Genomic DNA, 26,144 nt, shown 5'->3' on the forward strand with positions numbered 1-26,144 from the left:
AAGTTAATGTCCTTGAAAGCAGGTAGCTTATGTTCATTTCTACTCCAAAATTAATATTGCTAAGAAATTATCAGTATTTTACAAAATTCAACTTCCTCAATTCAACTTTCCATGTTCCAGGAAAGAGCAATTTCAGAGTAAAAGAACTTTAATTGCAAGAGATACACTAGCCATGATAGTGAGCTAAAATCTTTACTGGCTCCTCGTCTCGCTCTGTAATTGATCCTGTGTCTGTAGACACGTTCCCTTCCTGTTAGCAGACTTTGTCTGGACAATAAAACGTCTGCTCCTACTTTGCTCTCTTGCCCTAAAAATCACCCCTTGCTTCCACTAGTCCCAGTCCCTGCTTTTCTCACTGCCTTGTTTGCTTGAGCCGCCTTTCTATAGTTGTCTAAGCTATGGGTCCTGTGATGATACAGCTACTTCTCCCTGTCCAAGAGGCCCCTGCCTCTGGGAGGAGTGAGGACAGGACTTTGATTCAGCATTGCAGCCTTAGTGGTATAGTGTTCTTTTTTCATGCACTCGAACACTTGAGCCAACCAAGAAGTTACCCCAACTAATTTAAAAAATGTAATCTGGTGACATTTTTAGTACAAATACCTGTAACAACTGCAATGACCACTATATTCCTAAGAACCTTTTCTTCCAGTGTGGAAGGGTAATGCCTTTTTCAAGATTATACATCTAAGACCATAAGTATTTTTTCTTTAGAATTGTTTTCTCATATGTAAATTTATGCAGATGCAATTAACTACTCAGTCAACTAAAACATACAACTAATATTTGGGCAATATCTTTGGGCAATAGCTCTGTAACACACATTGATTTACATGGTGTAAAATACATCATGAAAATAAGCCACATTTATCTGTATGGAAAAAGCTGTATTCTTTGGCCTGAGGTCTACCCAGCATATCAGAAAACAGAATTTGTCTTGATCCTGGATGAAAGCATGAGGCCTTCTTTCTTTTCCTTAGCAAACTCAATGCCAGAGTGCTCAAGACGGCAGATATCCACTAGGTGCTGTGTCATCTAAGGAAAAAGCTGAGCAAGCGTCTTTCCAGACAGAGGGGCAAAATGCAGGAGATTCAGTGAACTCTCCTGGGTTGTTCCCCCACACTGTCTTTCCTCCTGAAATTTTCCCTTCCATACTGTATTCTAGGAGTGTGCACAAATCAATTTTTGCAATTTGAGCTTGAATCAAATTGCAAAAACCTTGAATTGATTCATCAAGAACAGTTGGCTTTGCCAAATGCTTTGACCAATCAAATTTGAATCACTTGAATCAATTCAAGTGATTTGACCACCATTTTTCTGGGGAGAGCTGTTCTACCAGTTGGGATTGGTTGATAGACCAGCCCTCCTCTCTGGACTTTGTGCATCAGCCCGCCTTGGTAGACTAGTCTACCTGGATAGACCAGTCCTCTGAAGTGGGCTGACGTGCTAAATCTGTAGAGGAGGGCTGGTCTACCTGCTGATCCCAATTGGTAGACCAGCTCTCCCCGGAAAAAAGTACCATTGTGAGGCCCATTTTCCCAGAAAAACAGGCCTCAAAATATCATTCACCCAAATCACCCCTGAATCAGGCCCTCTATTATGAGGGTGATTCAACTTGGGTCAGATTTGCCAATCAGTCCCAATTCGACCAGAATCAATTTGATGGTATATTGAATTGCACACCCCTACTGTATACATGTGTCATAAAGGCTTCCTCTCTTCCTGATATCCCAACCACTCTCCCAATTTCCATCCACTGTTTTTGCTCACATTTGCAGCTGGTTCTGCATATGGTCTGTGCATGTGCAGAACAGTATACATTGAAATTGATAAGGCAGCAATAAAGACACAGAAATATGTGATCCTATGCTATGGTTTTGTAGCACTTTACAGTGTGGATTCTATAATGTTCACCAACAATGGAGAGGAAGACTATGTGTACTCTCTTTTCTATATGTACTTACCTCGGAGGGAGTCATGGACATAGAATCCCAAACTTGCAAAAGGGAGGTCTTACACTTGTTTTCTTTACTCAGATTCTGTGTTTGCAACTTGCGACTGTAGCACATGGTCACGTGCCACCCACCACACACCCAGGTGAGGATGGCATGGTGATAGGGATGGCAAGCAGGCACAGTGCTACAGGCTGACCATTCACAGGCAAGCACAAGGTGGGGGTGGACTAGCAGCCATATTTCCTGCATAGATGTTGACACCCATTCCTGCAACCTTCTGCCCACAAGGCCTCGCCGTCTTCCTTCAGCTGCTGTTGGATTTCCAGGTAGCACCCTCCTTTTGCTGCTACTGAATGGGTGGCAGCAAAGGCAGTGGCACAGATTTCCAGGGCAGTCAAGAGTGTGCTTTAGCACCAAAACACTGGACAAAATTTTTTAAAAAAATATTGGCAAGGGTATCCAGAAAAGGAGTGTAAAGAAGTAGACAATGATCTCTAGGAGGTATGGCCAAGTGCAGAGATGGGGCCGGGTGCTGAGAGGCAACCATCAGCACAAGCCTTACCCTGTGTCACCACACACACATAACTCTGAATCTGTCCAGACCCTGTCCCTCATCCTGCTGTACTTTGCCTTGAGCTTTCAAAAGTAGTTTGAAAAGTTAACAGCATATTGGTGGGGGTGGGTGGGTGCTGTGCGTCATCTGGCCATGCAGTAGTATTGCTCACAGAAACCAGAAGTCAAGGTAGTATAAATCACAAGGCTCTAAGATCAGCTCTCTGCTATAAGGAAGCAGGCTTTTCACCCAACTCATGCTCTGGTTCATCTAACCTCTGACAAAGCAGCCTGAGTCACCTTGCACAACAATGTCAGGCTCTTGTTAATGCTGCTTGGTAAGTACTCATGCATGGTGAAGTTAAAGGAAAATCAAAATTAAAAGTATTTTTTCTACCATAGATAAAATAAGACTATGCTAAAATGCAGGAAGTCAAAACAGAAAGTATATAGAATGATGTGTGTAAAAGGATGATGCATAAACCACAAAACCCTTAAAAGATTTAATTATTGCATTCATGGATTATGATGCAGGTGATATGGTGACGAACGGTTATTTAAGGAAGCTCAAAGAATAAAAACAAACAGAACATTGTTTTAGAAGAGCCTTTAAAATGAATTTTATTGTCAATTCTTTTTACAAGTAGCCTTTGAGAGGCTTCATACAAGAACTCTGTTGCAAAACTCTAATAAATAGTCTGCCCCAAGTCCCAATGTTTTAAAATAAAATAAACAAACTAAAGAGAGAAAAATAAAGTCTGGATGCTTTGAAATGTTAGCAATACTTCCCATTTACAAATTATATCAGGCATTATATAGAATTCCTTCATACAAGTTACTGAATTTAAAAAAAAGAAAACCTAGGACATTCTAGCTTCCTGTAAAAGCACTCCAGAACACTTTCAAACTAATCCTCTTCCATGGCAAAATATTATCAGAAATACATCCCAAGAGGATTATCACCACAAATGAAGCTTTAGGTCAAAGCAAACCATGTGTGTTTGTACAGTTATTAAGAGTTATGAAAATGCATATCAAAGGCGGCTAGGAAGACTCAATGGCAGTGGTTAAGAACATTTCCAGCAATGAAAGGCAGCTGGAACACAAGAGAGGAGGAGGGGGCTGGTGTTCATGAAATGGACAGACATGAGCCCTATTCACACGTTATGTTCAACACTTGTACAATGGGTGTACAGTGTACACAAGTACAGTTCTGCACACAGGTACAGTTATTCACACAAACACATGTATGAGTGTATAGACATCTGTACACTCGTACAACATAATGTCTGAATAGGGTTACAGGCTGTTACTTTTCCATGAGGCAAGATGCAGGAAAGAGTATCATGGTGTCAGTCAGTTGCATGCAGAGAAGGTCACAAACGAGGTTCACCACATGCCACTTGAAACTATGCTTAGGCAGGCTGTAGTGCACGCACGTTCCCCCCACCCACACGCAAAGAGCTTATTCCTGCAGATGGGACATTTTAAGGCAAGTTACCCTCCCAGCACACATACATTTCTTATTAGCCAGTTTTTCTGGAAAATTCACACCTCAGAAGATCAAGAGGCAGAAAATTAATTTCCGCCTTATCCCAATTCTAAAAACAGACAATTTTGATCATTTTAATTAGAGTTGCCTAGTTGTCATTTCACTTGGAACACCCACAACAAAACTATTAAAAACAATTTACCTATGCAAAGGCTTGCCAAATTAAGCAACAATTAAAACTTTCCTTGTTGATTTGCAACTTTAATTTCTTTTTGATATGTAAGGGTGAGTAGAGAGAACACATGGGCAAAACCACTACCCTGGATATGTCCTATTGAAGCGCAGAACATTGTGTGCAGGTCTGTAGCCTTAGGCAGTCAATGAGCAGCAGCAGCAGCCATCACAAAACCACTATTACTGGACCCAGTATTTGCGGGGGCTATTCTTTGCTAGTCCTTTCCCAGGCAAGGCTTAGGGATGCCACATAAGGACTCTTTGTGTCATGTCGTTGGGTTGGGATAGGAATTGGGTAGGACCCCTCTGGCTTTCTTCTGTGGCATCCTATGAGCCTTGTGGAGCTAAGAAGGGAGGAGCCTTAGCTCCAAGTGATCAGATGCTGGGGCTTTCTAGTAGGGCCCAATGGCTCCCTTTCTTCATCAGGCTTAGGGTGTCATCATACTTGCAGATTATGTAACTACATCCATCTCTGGCACACTAGAACTAGGGTGTTGCTATTTAAGAAGTTTAAAATATATTATGCCACCAGAAAGGGATCTACCAGACAAATGTAGGAGCAACAAGTCCCAGGAACAGGCAATGGGCAGTTCTTAACAGCTGTTGTGAAATTCTATTATCTCAAGTGATCTAAGAAAGGATGTCCATTAAGTATACCAAAGCTGTGATACTGGTTCCTGTGCCTGAAATGCTGTGCTTGAAATGCTGGAATCCTGTGAGTGTCCAGAGGAAAAGAAAGGCAACAATAATAACCAGTGCAAAAAGATGTGCAGGAATGGAGTCTAGTAACTTGCCATACCCATGGCTCCAGTCTCTACTGACTGTGCTGTACACATACTCACATGCTATGGGTAATGGTTCTATATAACATAGGTGGAGATAGCACTCAAGATAATCAAGCGCAGATCATTAAGGAGATACCCAAAACATAGTTCACACACATCCTCTTGCCTGTGGTATACTTCAGAAACAATAGAAAGGAAGCAGTAAAATAAACATCTTTCTAGTTTTCTAGAAGTTGTAATATTTGCCAAAGCAGCAATAATAAAGCAGATTAATCTGAAACTGATACAAAGGAGTGAATAGAAATAAATAGAGGCAGATGGACAGTTATTCTGGTCCACTCTCCAAGTCATTTTGTACAGAACAGGTAAAGAGAATGTGCAAAAAAATAAAGACATTCACATTTTAGCAGTTAAACTTTTATTTTCTTTAAAATTACTTATTTTTTTTGCTTTTTTTTCTACAAAAGGCAGACAATGATTGTTGATCTGCAATAGTTTGAGTGCTTGCAGAGATGCAAAAAATGGGTAATCAGAGTATGAAATATGTAAAAGTGCTCTGACTGGGCTTTCAAAGGTCATGATTTAAGGTGGTATTAAAGCGGTCTCACTACAGAGATTTTTGCCCCCCCCCCCAATGTATTTGTTTCATGGGTGCCGTTCTTAGCTCATATCAATTGTGTTGAAAACCCATTCAGTGAATTTCTTCAGTTTCTCAGAGGCATTCTGGGACTCTTCTTGTAATCGCAAATTGTCTTCCCGCAAATGTTGCACTTCGGCCTGAAGATTGGCTTTGTCTTCTTTTTCCTGCAAGACCGACACAAGAGCTCATGTGTGGATTTTACACCACAAACTGTCAAAGGCAGGCAGCTCCCTCTAGTTTACCATGGTTTGAAATGCTATGACATATGTACTCTGAAAATGCCATTCTCTGGTTTATATCGCTGTTTCTCTCTAAATTCTTGTGAGATAAATTCTGCTGGGATCCACCAATAAGGGCTTTTCTCTATAACTTCATGGCTTCAGCCGAGCCTGTTGCAGGAGCCTATTTCAGCTCAGGCTGAGCTACACCACAGCCACTGTTCCTCGTGGCAGCAGTTTCCTGTCAGTCCAAACCGGAAACTAATCTTTGGCCAATGCAAGGCAAGATCTCGTCTTCATTAACCATCAGTGCAACCATATATTTCCCAGGCTTATAAGTATATCTGCTGGTTTCATCTCAAATCTAAGACTTTCGTTTGTTTGTTCTTAAAATTTGGGTTACAGTCCAAGGGCAGAAGTGCTCGTTTTAAAGTAATGCATGAAGCTTGCTACAAATCAGAACTCACTGTGACATTAGCATGATCCATAGCTAGCATTTAAAGGAAAACAATTTAAAACGTTTCTTGTAGTAGGAATATTTACCTTCTTTAAATCCTCCTGCAGCATTCTCAGCATACCTTCCAGCTGGTTCACTTTAGAAGCAAGAGAAGGAGGAGACTCTTTACTGCAGGAAGGAGGAGACAGATACTGAGTTGCAAGCTTTTCTTAATTCTTCTTTCCTATGGCCTTATATAGACATAACACTTAACCATGTTTGCCTTCCTTAACTATAGTTAGTTACATCTGAATAGATAAACTATGATAAAAATTGGCTGCATTCTGGTAGGAACCTAAGAACCTTGCTGGATCAGACCTAATCCAGCATCATCTTTCCAACACTGGCCAGCCAGATGCCTCCAGAAAGCCTATAAGCAGGGGGGCACGATAGCAACCACTTTTCTCCTCTTGCTTATTCCCAGCAACTGGTTTTCAGAGGTATATACAACATGGGCATGGTCCTTCATTCATGACTCCGAACATGCATGGTCCATTAAGCTATTACAAACAGTCACTGATAAAGCTATTCTCCATGAATCAGTCTAACCCCCTTTAACAGAATTTGTGGCAGTGTGAAGGAATCCTTCTTTTGATCTGTTCTGGACCAACTGCTTTGTATTAGCCATGGTCAAATGTGATTTCTGCACTGAATAAATAAATGGTTAGAACACGCCCCCCCCCCCCACACACACTCTCTACAGCCTCTCTGTTTGCTAAGTGACTAGGCAGGTTCTGATGGCAGAGCTCAGTAAGCTAAGTCATGGTTTCATGGTTATGGCTGTACTGAGCCTAGAGTATGCTCAGGATCTAGCAGCATGTTTCAGAATTGTTGTGCAATTTAGGTGTTGAGGCATCATGCCTCTGAGGCTGGAGATGGCTCACAGCCACCAGACTAGTAGCCATTGATAGACCTGTCCACTATGAATCTGCCTAAGCCCCTTTTAAAGCCATCCAGGCTGTTGGCTGTCACCACATCTTGTAACAGAGAATTCCATAGGTTGATTATACCCTGCATGGAAAAATACTTCCTTTTGTCAGTCCCAAATCTTTTGATTTGTTGGTCCTAAATCTTTTTCCTGTCCAACGGCTGCCCAGCCTCTGTCTGAAAACCTCCAGTGAAGGAGAGCCACCACTGCAAGAGGCACAATTTCCCACTGTTTTTCCACACTTACAATTAGGAAATTCTTCCTAATGTTTAGCCTAAATCTGCTTCCTTGCAATTTCAACTCATTGGTTCTAGTCCTGTCCTCAGAAACAATAAAGACCAAGTCTGCTTCTTTTCTGAAGATAAATATATATCCTCTGTGATTTGAAGACTATCATATCTGACCTTGGTCTTCTCTTCTCCAGGCTAAACACAGCCAGCTCCTTCAACTGTTCCTCATAGGACTTGTTTTCTAGATCCTTCACCATCATTGTTGCCCTCCTCTGAACTTGTTCTAGTCAATCAATGACCTTAAAATGTGGGGTCCAGAGTTGGACACAGCATTCCAAGTGAGGTCAGGCCAATGCAAAGGAGAGTGGAATGATCCAATGAACTGATGTGCTCCTTGAAGATAGTATATGATAATCTTCATTTGGAATATGCAATTCTTTTTCTCTGTTAGCTACATAATAGCTACTAGAAAAACTAAATATCATATTCTTGGATTCCAAATCCATCAGCTGGAATAAACTTCCAGAAATATGAAGTGAATTCCATTTCGTAGAACTGAATTTATATTACTCAATTTTCCATTAATAATTGGATTGGGATTCTAAATTTCTATGATTTATGGAATCTATTGCATGACAAAGATTTTCCCCACTCTGCCACCTGGCCATTCAAACATATTTCATTCAGCATATTCCTTACCTAGTGTAAGGCTTTAACTGCACAGAAAGCTGGTCTTCAGCTTGATCACTATTGGAAGCAACACTGACAGGTCTGTGGTTTTCATCAGTAGTAGCAAAAAATGAGGCTCGCTGGACTGGAGAGAGACAGACACGCAAGAAAATAATGATTTTTTTTTTCTTGAAATGGGAGCAAAGGGCTTTCTCTTTCAAGAACAAAAGTAGGAATTGGAAACACTGCTGACGTGAAATACAACACCAGCACATGTGACCCATCGGAGCTGTTGCATATGTGCAAGACATCTCCAGTGGTGTTGTGTAAGAGCACAGTTGTACAACTATTTCAGACAGCATAACCATGTGGACACTTGCGCAGTTCCAACAATGTAAGTAATGCTGCAGAAGTGCCCACACACACTGTTTTAACAGGTTGTGTAACTGCACAACACTGCCAGGGCTGGCTTTTATGAGTGTAAAAAAATAGAATAAAGAAATCTCTTCTCAGATTGATGAACTAAGGTCTCAAAGGACCGCTCTTCTTGAGAACTGCTTGCATGGTGGTCAAAAAGGAAACGGGGAGTCAATGCTAGAACTCTCCCTTTTCAACAGCCATGCTGTGTTAAAATGATGTAAGTGATGCCAGAGCGCTATGAGGAGCTTTAGAAGTTTTCCAATGGATCAGCTGTGCTGTGCACTCCCAACAGTGGGAATGCATGGAGGACCATGACAAAGATCACTAAGTTTTAGAATGGTAGACTAAATCATGCTACCTTTTATAAATCTGTGCTAATGAGCTATATTACTGTGCAAATATGATCACTACTTCTACGGCAAAATTTAAATAATTTTCAGGAAAGTTTATTTTAGCTCAATTGACAACACACTAGAATTGGGCTCTGGGAGTGCAAGATCTCTCCTATGTATAGTAGTGATAGATGTGCAGCTGCCTCTTTGCTGCCTTGCTTCTGGCTCTTATAGTGATCTGATTTCACCAACAAGGCCAGATGGTTTATGTGATCATATGAACATAGTACACACATGGACCCAATTTTCATTAATTCCCCCCTCAAAATGGTGGGAGAGAGAGGGCACATGTGCACATAAGACAAATAGAGATTTCATTCAGATCATGTTTACCTTACACATGTGGTGGTGTAACAGTGCATTGTCAACTTCAACAACATGGAGAGAACATTCAGCCAAATCAACCTTCAACCTATAACACTTGGCTTGTCTGCTTTCTTGAACCAAAGAACATAACATGCTACAAGGTTACTATCAACCTGTGCATGTCATGTAATTTGTTGACTACACTGAGAAGTTTCAATAGGAGATGGTAAACTTCCTCATATGATTCCAAGTACTAAACACATTGGCCATTTCCATTTTAAAGTAGGATACATCTGAGCTAAAATATCTTTTCCTTTTACAAAACATCAAGATGTTTAAGGACTTTGCAGCATGTCACCCAAGAAAACTGAGGTCTCAGAAGATAAAGCATTACTGATATGCAAGGCCATGTATTTAGAGAAGTGGGCGTGGGAAATGGCCAAGACAAGATGTGTATCAGCACGGCAGAGTTCCCAGAGTACTTTGATGCTGTACGCCAACTGTGACCAAAATGTCATTAAAAAGTCTAGATTCCCTTTTTATTCTTTCTGGCCCCATGGCAAGAAACTGTGAATACAAGTCTTGATCTTTTTAGCTAGATAAAAATTGATTGAAAACACTTGGATTCATAGCAATGCTGCAAAGACACAATTCATTATAGTAACAACATGTGAAGCACACAACCATGTAAAGGAAACCAAATTGCATCTGACTGGACTAAATGGCACAAGGCTGTCTGGGAATCCCACAACAACTGAAAAGAAGACTTGTGTTTCAGAGCAGGAACGGCTATGAAATCAAAGAAATAGCAAATTAGTTGAGTGGGAGTGCAGTATGAGACTAAGCTTCTGAAATAAACGACACAGACTTACCCTCAAAGGCTTTGGCAGCATCTACCAAGTTTGACCAGTCTAGGTCAGAAGCAGAGTCAGGCAGGGGCATGAGACCTGGGTCTGGCATAGGTTGCCTTCTCTGCTCCTGCATATCTGTGAGGGAGCTGTCTGAGGCAGAGAACTCTCCTGAGGCAACAGAGAAAAACCAAAACAACTGACAGGCAGCTGAGAGAATGTTCTACATTAAGAATTTGCCTCCTGACACTCCACCGTTTCAGACCCAAATGGAGGTTACTCAAATTGACAAGATAGATTATAGGACACTGCGTATTTGGAGTGGCAACACCCCAAGACATTATGGGCCAGCTGATACCCTCCGAGCAGGGCTTGAGGTCCTGTGCCTTCTCCCCCGCTACTGTCCTCAGCTCGCTTAGTGTATGTAGAACACTTAAGTCAGGGATACCTCATTTATTGAGTAAGGAACTCTCTGACCCTGAAAATCAGTTTCCACTGAAAAACAAGTTTGAGCCTGCAGGGTTAGGGAGATCCTGCATTCCATTCTGAAAGAATGACATTCTAACATCCATTGTGTGTGGATAGGGACTACTGTTCCCTCTAAGAGGGATTCCCAGATATTAACATCTGGGAATCCCTTTTAGAGGGAACACTGGTGGGGACATTCATGCCTGCCCCCATTCTCATTGAGTACATTGGTTCTAGCGTTTCTGTTGTGTGAGCAGACCCTGTATTTCTTTTAAGGTATTGACAGTATGAAGCAGAGGACATTAAAATCATGCACTAGATTGTCCAGTGTTGCATTGTTAGAAAACATATCCTGTCATGAAACTGTTCTGAAGAGAGTGGAGACTAAAAAACCAGAGATTTTTCAGACATGGTAGCAGCTACAAATAAAGATCTAGGGGGTCATTAATGTCCATGGTGGCACTACATCAACCTTTACTAATATTGTTCTCATAGCTAAGCTCTGGTTTAAAAAAAAAGAAAAAGGAAGCTGTAAATCTTGTTCCCAAATCCCAAGGCTGTGGTGAGTTATGTGCCTTCCAGCAAATGCTACCAAGAACTATCCAGGAAGGCACCACCATTTATTAACAGAAAGATGAAATAATCCATAATTTGATTCATGATTCGAGAATTTGTTCCGAAGAAACCGGAATAATACTTTCCCACTATTTTGAAATAAAAGGCCAATTATTTCCCAATTATTTACCAAATTGCCCCACTGAATCAAGGCTTTGCACTACAAGCACCTATATTCTTTATAGTAAGATATAAAACACTAAAACAGAGGGCACAATTAAACCAAAGTAAATATTTACAAGTCCCTTCAAATTCAATGGGAAAAATTTACTCCATTGAAACAAACAGGTCTTATGAGTAGTTAATTTTGGTTGCATTGCACAACCCACACTGTTACTACAAGTAAATTATAATTACTCAAAATTCTGGCCATTTTGCACCAAACCTAACAAGAAGAGTTAATTGTGTTTAAAAGTGGTGTATTGCACTCATAGTGACTACCCTCTTCAGGAAGCAGGTCATGGGCGTAGCAAGGTTTGGGATGCGTGCACCCTACTGCCACCATCCTTACCACTTCCTATCACCGCTCCTCTGCCCCCGACTGCCATACAGGAACCACCAGAGGAGGAGCTGCCCAGCCCTGATCCACCACCACTCCTCCGGTGGAAGGCGACAGCCCCGCGCCGTAAAGCTTGCACTGGTGCTGGCCATGGTAGCAACATTCGCCCTACCACTCTTCACTGAATGGTGTCAATGATTTCAAGGGAAATGGGGAGGGGAAGGCTTGGACCGGCTAGGTTACCCTGCCCCATGCTTCTAACATGAGATGCAGGGGGCATGGCCTGGGGTGCTAGAGAGCATGCAAATGAGTCTCCCTGGCTCAACTTTGTCCCCCGGGCTTTGGGAACCTCACTACGCCCCTAAAGCCGATCCCAGAGAGCCAAGGTAGACAATCTTGGCTCTCCTGCTGTTGTTGAACTACAATGCCCTACAATGAATTGTGGCTGGAGATGATGGGAGTTGTAGTTCAACAATGGCTAGAGAGCCAAGGATGCCTACCCATGCTGTATTTTTTACCACTTTAAGCTTCTGAACGATCTAAGGCAGCCCCAAAGTAAATTTACTGCAGTATAGTTTCAGGGTTACAAAACCTAGAAATGGCAAATGCCAGTCTGAATCTGCAAGTACAAATGTGCAGTAAGGATTAACCTATCTGTGTGAAAGATGCTGACTTGTCAGAACCATTTTTTTAAAATAGGCTAACCACCAAGCCAGTAATAGGGATGTGCACGAATCATTTTTTAAAATTCAATTTGTGCCCAAATTGAATCACCCCTGATTTGTTTTGTGTCTGAATCTATCCCCCTGAATTACCCCAGATTTGATTTGGATTTAATTTGATTCAGATTCGGATTGATTCGGACCACTTATAAAGATCCTAGGGGCCCCAAATTTGGGTGGTGGGTAGGTCCACAGGGGTGCCACCTACCACCCACATTTCAAGGCAGTGGGGCACTTGGTTGCTTTTTAATTATTATTATTTTTAGCTTTTACTGATTTTGTATAGTTCCACCATAGGAAATAATGGGGATTCGAATTTTCCCTATCCTAACTGTAACAAAGCAGTGGGGTCAAAATGAACAGAATAAATGAAGGTGTATAATGAAGTCACCAAATAATCCAAACACTTTAGATTTAGATCCTAAAAATATAAACGTACCCCAGTGTGTGTTTGTGTGTGTGGGTGGGTTGTGTGTGTAGTTGACACATCGCAGTTGACAGCTGACACTTTCCAGTCAAAATGAACAGAAAAAATGAAGACATGAAAGCCTCACAGGGATTCAAAAAGTTATTATACACCAAATCTATACACTTCAATATTCCTAAAAAATAAACTGAGTACCCCATTGCCTTGCAGGTGTGTGTGTGTGTGTGTGGGGGGGTGTTTGGCACATAGCAGTTGACACTTGGCACGGTCCAATGACAGTCAAAATGAACAGAAGAAATGAAGGTGTGTAATGAATCCTCATAGGATTCATTGAGGAAAAGTTATTATATACCACAGAATCCAAACACTTGAAAAATAATGACCACACATTTTGCTCCATAACTCCACTTCTACAAGGGCTAGAGCTTGGCTTTTTTTGTTTTTTGTTTTTTTAAAGATGGGATCTGGGAATCTGGGGGAATTAATAGGAGGAATCTGAATCTCGGATTGATTCGAAACTGACGCATTTCGATTTGGACCCGACTCTAGCCAATGGACCACAGTGGTGATTTGTTCTCTCCCCAAATCACCCAAATCAGCTAGATTTTGGTACAAATTGATTTGTACCCAAATCGATTCGCACATCCCTAGCCAGCAAACCCTTGTATAACACTTCCCCTACCCTGCATACTTACCATGTAAAGATTTCATTCCTAATGTGTACGATGGTCTTCGTATAGGTAATGACTTGGGAAGAGAGGGATACGTGCTGGTGAAAAGGACATCGTTTGGGAGGGCTTGGTCCAGAAGAGAAGTTCGTGAGGGGAAGAAGTGTTCCCTTTGACTGCTGTAAATACTCTCATCTGACAGAGTCCTCTGCAAGGCCCGCCTTGAAGTGGGAGTGCTAGGGAATGGAGACTAAAAGGAAGAGAAATTCATGAGAACCTACACATGTCAAGAATGCATCGAGTCACTTTATTACATCTACAATGCAATAAAAAGTGGCAATTTGATGAAGCTGCTTCTTAAAACTGAGAATCAGTTCAATGTACCATTTTATGGCTTTTGGAATAATTTCCATGAGCTAATGAGAAGTTGAATGGTTAACTGGCGCCAATGAAATGTTTACAGATGTCTGCCCCCAAAAAACCATATTGTGGATAAAAGCATGGCCCTGGAACTGGCTGTATGAAACCAATGTGTACTGACAAGGACTAAAGGCCTGCCCAGAATTTTGAAAAAATGCACTTTCCTGTCTGTGCTATACTCACACTAGTGCCAACATGATATCCTGTTGTGAAGTAATAGAAGGCAATTAGGCATGCTTAGGGTAGAGGGAAAATAGCTTTATTGCTGCTTGACATAAAAAGCACAGGTCATCCAAAGAACAAAATAATTTTTTTCAAACCACAACATTCAAAAAATGGCAAGGCATTATCATGGGTGCAGGTGTGGGAGAAGTCTTGCAGTTTGCTCCTTTAAGACATTATATGAGCACGCCTGCATGTAAATACTCACACAACCACACTCCACAGTATAATGAACCTGCTGAGGGTGACATGGGGATTGCACTCTAACAACCACCAAGTTTTGTGGCTTGATATCCTTTGACATACAATATTCCTGCAATAGAAATGTCAGGGTAGAGAAAAGATGCTTGCCGCCTCTTTAATAAATCATCATCATCTGTATTGTGATTGTACAAAAAAGCTTGTCATCTAGAAAGATCCAAAACCAGAATAGCTCTAACCCATCCTTATTTCTTCTGCTTTATGTATCTTCCATTTTATATATTAATTATCCAAGGCTTTTTATAGCATCCAGCAACTCAGCAATATTCCTTCTACATACAGAGAAAATCTGCTGAAAGCCTTGCTCTTAAGAATGTAAGTAAGAATGGCATTTTCTCCTGTGTGGTATGAAATACCACAAACAGAAATCTCCCTAACACTATTTTTCTAAAATCTCTTATTCCTCAGCACCAACTGTATCTGCAGATTGGCTACAAATCCTGTGTAAAAGAAGAATGAAAAAGTCTAACCAAATAAACTTCCTTCCATTGAACGTGCTGCAAAAATTGACTTCAAAATCAGAGGCTCACTAATTGAATTTCCTAGAGGAAAAGAAAATCAATCAAGTATCAAATCCTGCATTTTTGTGCAAAGTATTGTCTATGCAACATTTTTGAGGAGTTTTTGTTCTTATGGACAAGAGCCATATTGGGTATGAGGGAAAAGACTGAGCAGTTATTAAAAAACAAAGAAGTGGCTAGTTTGTACCTTATTTACCCAAATAGAAGATGACTCTGAATTTAAGATGACCACCTTAAACATTTAAGTTTAAACATAGGTGATAGTATACTTGTATTCACCCTAAAGGAACGAGGCTCTGAAGGTAAGACAACCCCACAATTTCTAACATCAAAGAACTTGAGAGAAAAACTAGTCTTGGATTTGAGTGAATGCAGTATACCTTGCCAAGAGCTCCATGACTCTGGACAAAGATGGTGGTGATTAAAGCTCTATTCAGACATTTTATGTTGCAAATGTACAGAGGTCTGGACACTTGTACATGTGTTTGTGTGGATGACTGTACCTGCATTCATTTAAAAAGTGGATTTGGGTACAGGTCCCTCAAATGTATGGTAAAGATAAGCAAGTGTACTCCTCTACCTGTCCTTTGGGTGGGACAACAGGGGTGAACAGCCGCAACCCCGCTCTCCTCCAGGCTCCGTGCGCTTTCCCTTGGCAACCACCAGCGGCTGGTTCCTCTCCCTGACTGTCCCCGAGCTGCCCAGGCAGCTGCCACATGGGAGGCATCGTGCAGCAAGCAGGCCCTGCACATGAGCTGTGCAAGCACTCTCCCCCCGGGCCCACCCACCACCTGCAGGCTGCAGCTGCTTTGGGCACTGAGGAAACCCTACTGACGAGGCTCTGAGCCCAGCAGCTGCGCTCAGAGACGGCACAGGTGTGTGGCGGCTGGCAGGCCCCGTACACACTCGCCCTGCTAAAGGCCACAGCTATTTTCCTGTTCCCTCACTGCTGGAGCTGGGCTGCTCAGAGGAGGGTTGGTTTGGAGGAGGGGTGCACAGGTCTCCAAATGCACTCTCTCCCGCTGTCCCTAACCACCTCCAGCTAAGCAGCTTCCTCCCCGTTATGAGCTGCTCAGAGGCGTGGGGGCTGGGAGGAACATGAGAACAGCCCTGCTGGATCAGGCCCAAGGACTATCTAGTCCAGCATCCTGTTTCACACAATGGCCTACCAGATGCCTCCGAGAAGCCCACAGGCAGGGGGTGAGTGCTTGCCCTCGCTCTTGCTCCCCTGGCAAGTGGTATTTGGAAGCATCTTGTCTCTGAGGCTGGAGGTGGCCTATAGCCAACATAAGTAGTCACTGATAGTCCTGTTCTCCATGAATTTGTCTAAGCCCCTTTTGAAGCCATCCAAGTTAGTGGCCATCACCACATCCTGTGGCAGAGAATTCCATAGGTTAATTATGCACTGTGAAAAGTACTTCCTTTTGTTAGTCCTAAGTTTCCTGACCTTTAGTTTCATGGGGTGACTCCTGGTTCTAGCGTTGTGTGCGAGAGAGAAAATTTTCTCTCTGTCCACCCTCTCCACTCGATGCATAATTGTATACACCTCGATCATATCTCCCCTTAGTCGTCTCTTTTCCAAACTAAAGAACCCCAGATACTGTAGCCTTGCCTTACAAGGAAGGTGCTTCAGGCCCCTGATCATCTTGGCTGCCCTCTCCTGCACCTTTCCCAGTTCTACAATGTCCTTAAGATATGGTGACCAGAACACAGTACTCCAAATGTGGCCACACCACAGATTTCTATAAGGGCATTATAATATAGCATTTTTATTTTCAACCCTCTTCCTAAAGATCCGTAGCAAGGAATTGGCCTTTTTCACAGCTGCTGCACTCTGAATTGACACTTTCAATGAGCTGTCCACCATGACCCCAAGATCTCTTTCCTGGTCAGTCACCCACAGCTCAGATCTCATCAGTGTATATGTGAAGCTGGGTTTTTTTGCACCAGTATGCATCACTTTATACTGGCTTACATTGAAGCACATTTGCTATTTTCTCATCCACTCACCCAGTTTGGAGAGATCCTTTTGGAGCTCCTCACAATCTGTTTGGATTTCACTACCCTAAATAGTTTATTATTTATTTATTTATTTATTTATTTATTTAATTAACATTTTATATCCTGCTCTTCCTCCAGGGAGCCCAGAGCAGTGTACTACATACTTAGGTTTCTCCTCACAACAACCCTGTGAACTAGGTTAGGCTGAGAGAGAAGTGACTTGCCCAGAGTCACCCAGCAAGTATCATGGCTGAATGGGGATTTGAACCTGGGTCTCCTCGGTCCTAGTCCAGTACTCTAACCACTACACCACGCTGGCTCTCTGTTTAGTGTCATCTGCAAATTTGGCCACTTTGCTGGTTCCCCCAACTTCTAGATCATTTATGAACAACTTAAAGACCACTGGTCCCAGTACAGATCCCAGGGGGACCTCCACTTCATACATCCCTCAATTGAGAAAAATGTCAATTTATTCTCACCCTCTGTTTCCTGTTCTTCAACTAGTTACCAATCCACACATGAACCTGTCCCCTTATCCCATGACTGCTAAGTTTACTCAAGAGCCTTTGGTGGGGAACTTTGTCAAAAGCTTTTTGAAAGTCCCAGTATACTATGTCAACCAGATCACCTTTATCCACACACCTGTTGACACCCTCAAAGAACTCCAAAATGTTAGCGAGGCAAGACTTGCCCTTGCAAAAGCCATGGGCTCAATATTTCCACCCAACATTTGGCCGATCTTTGGCAATTTTCCTGACGACTGGGAACCTAACCCTTATGATCCCATAACCCTGCACCCAATGCCTCGATATTCACTATTTCTGTATCCGCAGTTGCAGCCGGGAACAGAACTCCCATAAATATTGGGGTCTTCCTGTATGGAGTTACCCCAATTTCTTTTGCCAGAGTTTATGTTCCTTTCTGTTGTCTTCATTTGGGCAGGACTTCCATTATCTGAAGGAAGTCGTCTTCCCTTTTATCACTTTCCTGACTCTACTTGTTAGCCACACTGGCAACGTCCTGAACTTGATAGTACCTTTCCTCCTTTTTGGTATACGTTCCAACTGAGCTTCTATTATTGTGGTTTGGAATAAGTTCCATGCTTTCTGGATTGATTTCTGGGGGTACTGCAAGAGAGAGGAAATGGTTCCAGCACAAATCCTCCTCCTTTCTAGTAAACTTGCAAGCACTTTGCCAAGAGAGAAGGGATCATACTAAAGAGCACACTCTTCTGCTGCAAATTTGATTAGGATCTCTGAAGATATTAGTCTAGGAAGCATTGCCCTCACCTTAATTCAACTATGTTTGCCCCCAGTGACACCATTACCATTACTATGTGGTCTCTGACTGGTTTGGATCAATCAAAAAACAGAATATTGGAGGAAAATGTGCTGCTTGAAACAGCAGCCCAGGGCAACAATGATAGTGTACAGCTACACACACTGCTGAAGAAAAGGAACACAAAATGTTTTTAATAGGAACCATTTTGACCCCCTTGAAAGAATGTTTATCCTGAAGCTTTTCACAGCTGAACTTTTGGCTCAGCCTTTCACATAAAGCCAGATGTCAGGTGGAAATGTTCTAGCTTAGCATCCTCCCTGACATATTAGTTTTCTACAGATAGGATCCTCACCTCCCCGCCACACACACATGATGAAGCATTCAGTCAAGCAATCCCTTTACCTGCAGTATGAAGTGGTACAAGCCAATAACAGTTTCATCACATGATGTTTATCTGGAAAGCTTTCTAGACAGACCTCTGAATGGTGTTAGAATATATAGCACCGCTGACATTTTATCTAAAGTTATTTAAATGAAACTGTAAGGTCAATATTTTGATATAAAAATGGGTCTCCTATTGAAATGCCCTATCAAGCATATTGAGGTTGAAAGAGTAAAAATGGAACCTGGCAGGTTTAGGCACTGAAAGTATTCTTTGAAGATGATGTCTGCATAGGCTTTTTATTGGGGTTTCTAAACCAGGATTTGAGCCACTTTACAAGCAGGTGCACAGGAAGGTTGCAGTGGGTCCTGGGACAAGTAGTTAAGATGGACCCCTGCTCCCAACCATGCATCACCCCACTTTCTTCTTCTCCCGCCATGTCTTTGCTGAAGAACAGTAAGGATATTTACTTATTTGATTTATATGCCTCCAGAGGCTCTAGGCGGTTCACAAAAACAGACACAACAGCAACAAAATAAAACAAACTTAAAACCATTTAAACAATTCAAACATTCAAAGATTATGGTGAAAAATAAACACACACAGGCACCTCCATGCACACACATCTGTGTGTGGCCATTTCCTTGGCTCAGAAACATTTTCTTTAAAGATATACCTACTACAATCAGCTCACATATTCATACATCAGTTGTGCTTCTTTCTTATTTGCCCATTTATGGCCTCCCTCCCTCCAAGTTTCACAAAGAAACTGAGTTCCAGATTTCACCCCAGGATTAAGGCATAAACTGAACTCAGTTGCTAAGGAACACTGGCCGGGGGGTGGGAGAGCGCAGAGAAAAGGAGTATAATTTTACCCTGTTCTTTCCAATGAGGATCAAGTAGAATCTCTTTCTCCTCCTCTCTGGCTGATGTTCACCAACATGTCCCTTACAGTTGAGCCGGTCACTCAGGGTGAGCGAGAGGTGGGCTGAACCTGAGGGTCAATCAGCCAATCAGGAGGAGAGAAGGAGGGATGCTGCCTGACACTCTTCCTCCCTCCATTTCTGGAAAGGGCTTGTCTAGAAGCTGACATGAGTTCAGCAGTGCTGTGGCTTGGCCCCAATCTCTTAGCTGTGTATATCTGCTTTTTGGGGGTACTGCTTTCTGCAGTTTCAATGCAATGTTAAAATTAATGATTATTGTTGTTGTTGCTGTTTACACAGTCAGACAGGTGTTATTGACTGGTTTGTTTTATCCAGACAGCGAGGCCTTCCCAAGGACCTGGGATGGCTGAATTTTATTATCAATGTTGTTGCTGTTATTATTATAGATATTGTCTCAGAATTTAGGCTGTTCCCAGTAAAGTTGCTTTTTGTAATTGGCTGATGGTGATTTCTGTGGCCCCTATGGTGTTGAGGTGCTCTTCAAGGTCTTTTGGAACTGCACCCAGGGCGCCAATGACCACTGGGATTATTTTGGTCTTCTTCTGCCACAGCCAGGGGCGTAACAAGGCTGGAGTGGGCCCAGAGACAAAATTCTAAAATGGGCCCCTCGCTGATACACACACACACTCACTTCACATGTGACTTGCCTCTGGGGGGGCCCCTCGAGGCGTGGGGGGCCCCAGGCAGCCGCCTCCCCTTGCCTAATGGTAGTTACGCCCCTGGCCACAGCCTTTCAATTTCAATTTTTAGATCATTGTATTTTGTGATTTTTTTCTATTTCTTTTTCTTCTATTCTGCTATCCCCTGGTATTGCTATGTCGATTATTTTAACTTGTTTTTCTTTCTTCTCGACTACAGTTATATCTGGTGTATTGTGTGGCAGATGTTTGTTTGTTTGTAGTTGGAAGTCCCATAATATTTTTGCATCTTCATTTTCTACAACTTTTTCAATTTTATGGTCCCACCAATTTTTGGTTACAGGTAGCTTGTATTTTTTGCAGATGTTCCAGTGTATCATCCTTGCTACCTTGTCATGCCTTTGTTTGTAGTCAATCTGTGCGATCTTTTTACAACAGCTGATTAGGTGGTCCACAGTTTCATCTGCTTCTTTACAAAGGCGGCACTTGCTGTTTGTGGTTGACTTTTCGACTTTTGCTCTTATTGCATTTGTTCTTAGTGCTTGTTCTTGCGCAGCCAGTATTAAACCCTCTGTTTCTTTCTTCAAGTAACCATTCTAAAGCCATTGCCAGGTCTTGGTGATGTTTGATTTTCCACTTATATCGTGCAAATATTGACCATGCAGTGGCTTATTTTTCCATTTTTCTGCTCAGTTCTTGACTTGTTCTTTCTTGTAGGCCTGCTTTGTTTCATTGGTGTTGAATAGTTTCTCATTACTGACCATTTTAAGTGCATCTTTTTTACTGTCCTTTATATATTCTTCAAGGCCTCTTTTCTCCTCCTCTACTGTTTGATGGACTTGCAGCATGCCTCTTCCACCTGAGCTGCGAGGGAAATACAGCCTACCTACATTACTGTGGGGGTGCAGAGCATGATTGATGGTCATTATTTTCCTGGTCTTACGATCTAGCGTCTCTGGCTCTGCCTGGGTCCAGTCAATTATTCCCTCGGTGTATCTGATAATAGGTATAGCCCAGGTGTTTATGGCTTCTATGATGTTCCCAGCATTGAGTTTGGACTTTAGAATTTTTCTAACTGTCCTGATGTATTCACTTCCAATTTTTCTTTTAACTTCAGTGTGTGCGATGTTTTCAGCCTGGAGAATGCCCAAGTATTTATAATGTTCTCTCTCTTCCAGGTTCTTGATGTTGCTTCCATTAGGCAGTTTTTTCCTTCTGTTTATGTTATTTTCCCTCTGTTCATTATTATTATTATTATTACTATTTTAAAAAAACAAAACATATTTTTGTACCACCCCAAACCCACGTCTCTGGGAGGTTTACAAGAAGATAAAAATAAAAGCCTGGGTGAACAGATGCATCTTGAAAGACTTTTTAAAAATTGTTAGAGATGGGGAGGCTCTTATTTCACCAGGGAGCGCATTCCAAAGCCTGGGGGCAGCAATGGAGAAGGCCAGTCCCTGAGTAGCCACCAGATGAGCTGGTGGCAAATGCAGATGGACCTCTCCTGATGATCTCAATGGGCGGTGGGGTTCATAGCGAAGAAGACGTTCTCTTAAATACCCCGGGCCCAAGCTGTTTAGGGCTTTATAGGTTATAACTAACACCTTGTATTTTGCTCGGAAACATATCGGCAGCCAGTGTAACTCCTTCAATACAGAAGTAATATGGTCTCTTCTAGATGACCCAGAGAGCAGCCTGGTTGCCACATTCTGAACCAACTGTAGTTTGCAGACTACATACAAGGGCAGCCCCACAAAGAGTGCATTACAATAATCCAGTCTGGAGGATACCAGCAGATGTACCACTGTTTTGAGGTTGTCTATCTCAAGAAACGGACACAGCTGAAGCTAATAGAAGGCACCTCTGGCCACTGCCTCAATCTGGGACACCAGGGAGAGACTTGGATCCAGAAACACCCCCAGACTACATACCTGTTCCTTCTGGGGAAGTGTGACCCCATCCAGAATAGGCAGATCAAAATTGTCTCCCGAGTTTCGACCCCGCACAATGAGTACCTCCGTCTTATCTGGGTTCAGTCTCAGTTTGTTATCCTTCATCCAGCCCATTACCACCTCCAGGCAGGCATTTAGGGAGGTTATGCCCTCTCCCGATGATGCTGACATGGAGAAATAGATTTAGGTGTCATCAGCATACTGATAACACCCTGCACCAAATCTCCTGATGATCTCTCCCAGCGATTTCATGTAGATGTTAAACAGCATCAGAGACAACACAGAGCCCTGAGGGACACCATACAAATGTTCTGATTTTGAAGAACAACAGTTTCTAAGGGACACCATCTAGAACCTGCCCGAGAGGTAGAAGTGGAACCACTGCAGAGCAGTGCCTCTCACTCCCAACCCCCTCAGATGCTCCAGAAGGATACTTTGGTTGATAGTATCAAAAGCCGCTGAGAGGTCCAAAAGGACCAACAGAGTCACACTTCCTCTGTCAATTCCCAGTTGGAGATCATCCATCAGGCTGACTAAGGCAGTCTCCACCCCATAGCCAGCCTGGAAGCCAGTTTGAAATGGGTTTAGATAATCAGTTTCCTCCAAGACTGTTTGGAGCTGCAAAATGCAAAAACCAGCAAAGAAAGCTGATAGGAAGATGTACCCAAAAGGAACTTCATACCTTTGGTTACTGCTTAAATGATTCCTGGCATCACGAAGTTAAAAAAAATGCTAATTCACACACACACACACACACACACACAGAGAGAGAGAGAGAGAGAGAGAGAGAGAGAGAGAGAGAGAGAGAGAGAGATGTGCTATTTTAAAAATGGCCAATTATTAACCCAGGACCCAAATTCCATCTGAATTTCTCACAGCAGTCAAACCTCAATTTGTAGCATATGTAACATATATCCAAACCTAATCATGTTTACTCAGAATTAACCACCATTGGTTTCAGTGGGATTTGCTTCCAAATCCTACTTGCATTACTACGATAATATGCTTATGATTGTAAACTAAGTCTGAAAAAGTATAGTCAGTCTTTAAGGTGCCATTTCATCATTGCTGCAAAACAATGTAGAATCTTGTGGCACCTTAAAGAGTTAAATTTATTGTAGCATGAGCTTTCACAAGCAAGAGCAGGAGCCTACTTCATCAATTACAACCTATTTCTGATAATGGTTGACAGCTGGACTATGGAAATGCTAGGCTACAGTTGACGTGGTGGCACTTCTGATGGCTTCCCAACTTATGCAGCTTGCATTTTGCACTTCCCCCAGAGGAATGCTGTGCCACACAAAAATATGTCTCAGAGGGCTGTGTGATCCTCAGACAAAATTTTGTGCAGCACAGAGCACTTCGGAGGAAGAAGAGGTGGTCAAAATTCACCCACCACCACCATTGCCACTGCTGAGTTAGTTAAATTGGGTTTGTCAACAATCTGAGTTAGTCAGATTGTGCTGATTGTGCTGAGCACAATCGCCGCTGCTGAGTTAGTCAAAGCCATCATGAGTGCCACCTCTTCTCACATCTCTCTCTCAGTCCCTAACTGATCTGATGAACTTGGTCTTGGGCTTGGCGTTCTTCCCCCAGGCTTGTGGTGGTGGAGGACTTTGTGGTGGTGGTGGGGATTTTCACTTGGGGACCAATTTGTCTAGGGTGGCTCAGGGGTTCATAGTAGCCTTGTTTACTTTGGACCTATCCTAAGCCATCTTGGGACCGACACACATTGCCAGACACATGCTTGATCTGGTCTTTTACTCTGATCAGGGTGGTGTTCCGTGAGTGGGGACTCCTGTGATTTCCCCGTTGTCATGGAGAGACCACCATCTGGTTAAGGTTGGACTCACGATCACATCCTACCTCCACGGGGGCCTATTAGGAGGGTCCATCCGAGAAAGTTATTGGATCCCATAGGATTCCAAGGAGCATTGGAGGGAGAATTTGAACAGGAGGGAGAATCCGCCCTGGTGGAGAAATTGAACATCAAACTCACCAGGGCAGTAGACATGATTGCTCCTAAGTGTCCTCTTGGAAGAACTATGGGGGCTAAAGCAGCAAGGTAGACTGGCGCACAAGTGGAAGATACTCAGGTGATACGTGTAGCAAAGAAGCTATTTTTTTCTACCACTTTTGCAGTGTGATGTGGAGGTGCCCAGCAACTCCTGTTATGTGGTTAGGCTATATCAGTTCCAGTTTGTCGGACTGGAACTTTTCCTGAGGACATGGACAAGTTGCTTGGAATGGTGCAGCCTACCAGCTGTTCTCTTGACCCTTATCCAACATGGCTTATACTATCAGACAGGGGGTTGTTGTAGAAGACCTGGTAGAAATTATAAATGCTTCTTTGTTTTAAGACGGAAATTATTAGATCTCTTCTGAAGAAGCCTGCCCTGGATCCCTTAGAGTTGAGTAACTACAGGCCTGTCTCCAACCTTCCATGGCTGGGCAAGGTGATTGAGAAAGTGATGGCCTCCCAGCTTCAGACAGTCTTAGAGGAAACCGACTATATAGACCCATTTCAAACTGGCTTTTGAGCAGGCTATTTGGTAGAGGGAATTAGGAATTGACAGAGGAAGGGTGACTCTATGGTCCTTTTGGATCTCTTGATGGCTTTCAATACTATTGACCATAGTAACCTTCTGGAGCATCTGCGTGGGGTTGGGGAATGGGAGGCATGGGTTTGCTGTGGTTCCACTCCTACCTCTTGGGCAGAAACCAGATGGTGTGCCATGGAGAGTATTGCTTTTCATATTCTGAACTTTTGTACGGTGTCCCTCAGGGCTCTTTATTGTCTCCAGTGTTGTTTAACATCTACATGAAACCACTGGGAGAGATCATCAGGAGATTGGGTGCACGGTGTTATCAGTGTGCTGATGACACTTAAATCTATTTCTCCATGTCAGCATCATCGGGAGAGGGCATAACCTCCCTAAATGCCTGCCTGGAGATGGTAATGGGCTGGATGAGGGATAACAAACAGACTGAATCCAGATAAGACGGAGGTACTCATTGTGCGGGGTCGAAACTTGGGAGACAATTTTGATCTGCCTATTCTGGATGGGGTCACACTTCCCCAGAAGGAACAGGTATGTAGTCCTTGGTGATTCTCTCCCCGCAGTAGCAGGAGGAAATCAGGGAGGCGTCAAGGAGAGGCAGGGCTGTAATTATGGGTGATTTCAATTACCCACACATAGACTGGGTAAATTCACATTCAAGTCAGGACAAAGAGGTCAAATTTCTAGATACGCTAAATGACTGTGCCCTAGAACAGTTGGTCATGGAACCAACCAGAGAGAAGGCGACCTTGGATCTAATTCTGAGTGACACCCAGGACCTGGTGCGTGATGTCAGTGTCATTGACCCTTTAGGGAACAGTGACCACAGTGCCATCAAATTCAGCATACATGCGGGGAGAGAATCACCAAGGATGTCTAACACAGACATTTTGAATTTCAGAAGAGGAAACTTTTCCAAAATGAGGAGTATGGTGAAAAGAAAGCTGAGGGGGAAAATCAGGAGAGTCACTTCGCTCCAGAGTACATGGAGTTTACTCAAAACCACAATACTAGAAGCCCAGTTAGATTGTATACCCAAAAGGAGGAAAGGTACCACTAAGTCCAGGAGCATGTCAGCATGGCTAACGGGTACCGTCAAGGAAGCCATAAAAGGGAAGAAGACTTCCTTCCGAAATTGGAAGGCCTGTCCAAACGAAGATAACAGAAAGGAACACAAACTCTGGCAAAAGAAATACAAGGTGACAATAAGGGAGGCAAAAAGAGAGTTTGAGGAACATTTAGCCAAAAGTATCAAGGGGAATAACAAAAACTTCTTTCAGTACATCAGAAGCAGGAAAACTGCCAGGAAGGCAGTTGGATCATTAGACAATGAGGGAGTGAAAGGGACTATTAAGGAGGATATGGAGGTTGCAGAGAAGCTGAATGAGTTCTTTGCA

The 26,144-nt window shown here is 42.7% G+C and overlaps 1 protein-coding gene across 8 annotated transcripts in view; it reads right to left on the minus strand.

Annotated features, from left to right (window-relative positions):
- Positions 1-3,096: 3,096 nt before the first annotated feature.
- SIPA1L1 (signal induced proliferation associated 1 like 1) overlaps positions 3,097-26,144 on the minus strand; it is a 320,297-nt gene continuing 297,249 nt past the window's right edge. For all 8 annotated transcript variants that reach the window (XM_053311160.1, XM_053311170.1, XM_053311211.1 and 5 more), the window contains 5 exons: positions 13,589-13,811; positions 10,187-10,333; positions 8,227-8,341; positions 6,417-6,498; positions 3,097-5,819 (listed from right to left, as the gene is read on the minus strand). In XM_053311160.1, the coding sequence (XP_053167135.1) occupies positions 5,676-5,819; positions 6,417-6,498; positions 8,227-8,341; positions 10,187-10,333; positions 13,589-13,811 (711 nt within the window). In that variant the 3' untranslated portion in view covers positions 3,097-5,675. The remainder of the gene's footprint in view (positions 5,820-6,416; positions 6,499-8,226; positions 8,342-10,186; positions 10,334-13,588; positions 13,812-26,144) is intronic.

The sequence above is a fragment of the Hemicordylus capensis genome, chromosome 1, assembly GCF_027244095.1.
Source record: "Hemicordylus capensis ecotype Gifberg chromosome 1, rHemCap1.1.pri, whole genome shotgun sequence".
NCBI lineage: Eukaryota > Metazoa > Chordata > Lepidosauria > Squamata > Cordylidae > Hemicordylus > Hemicordylus capensis.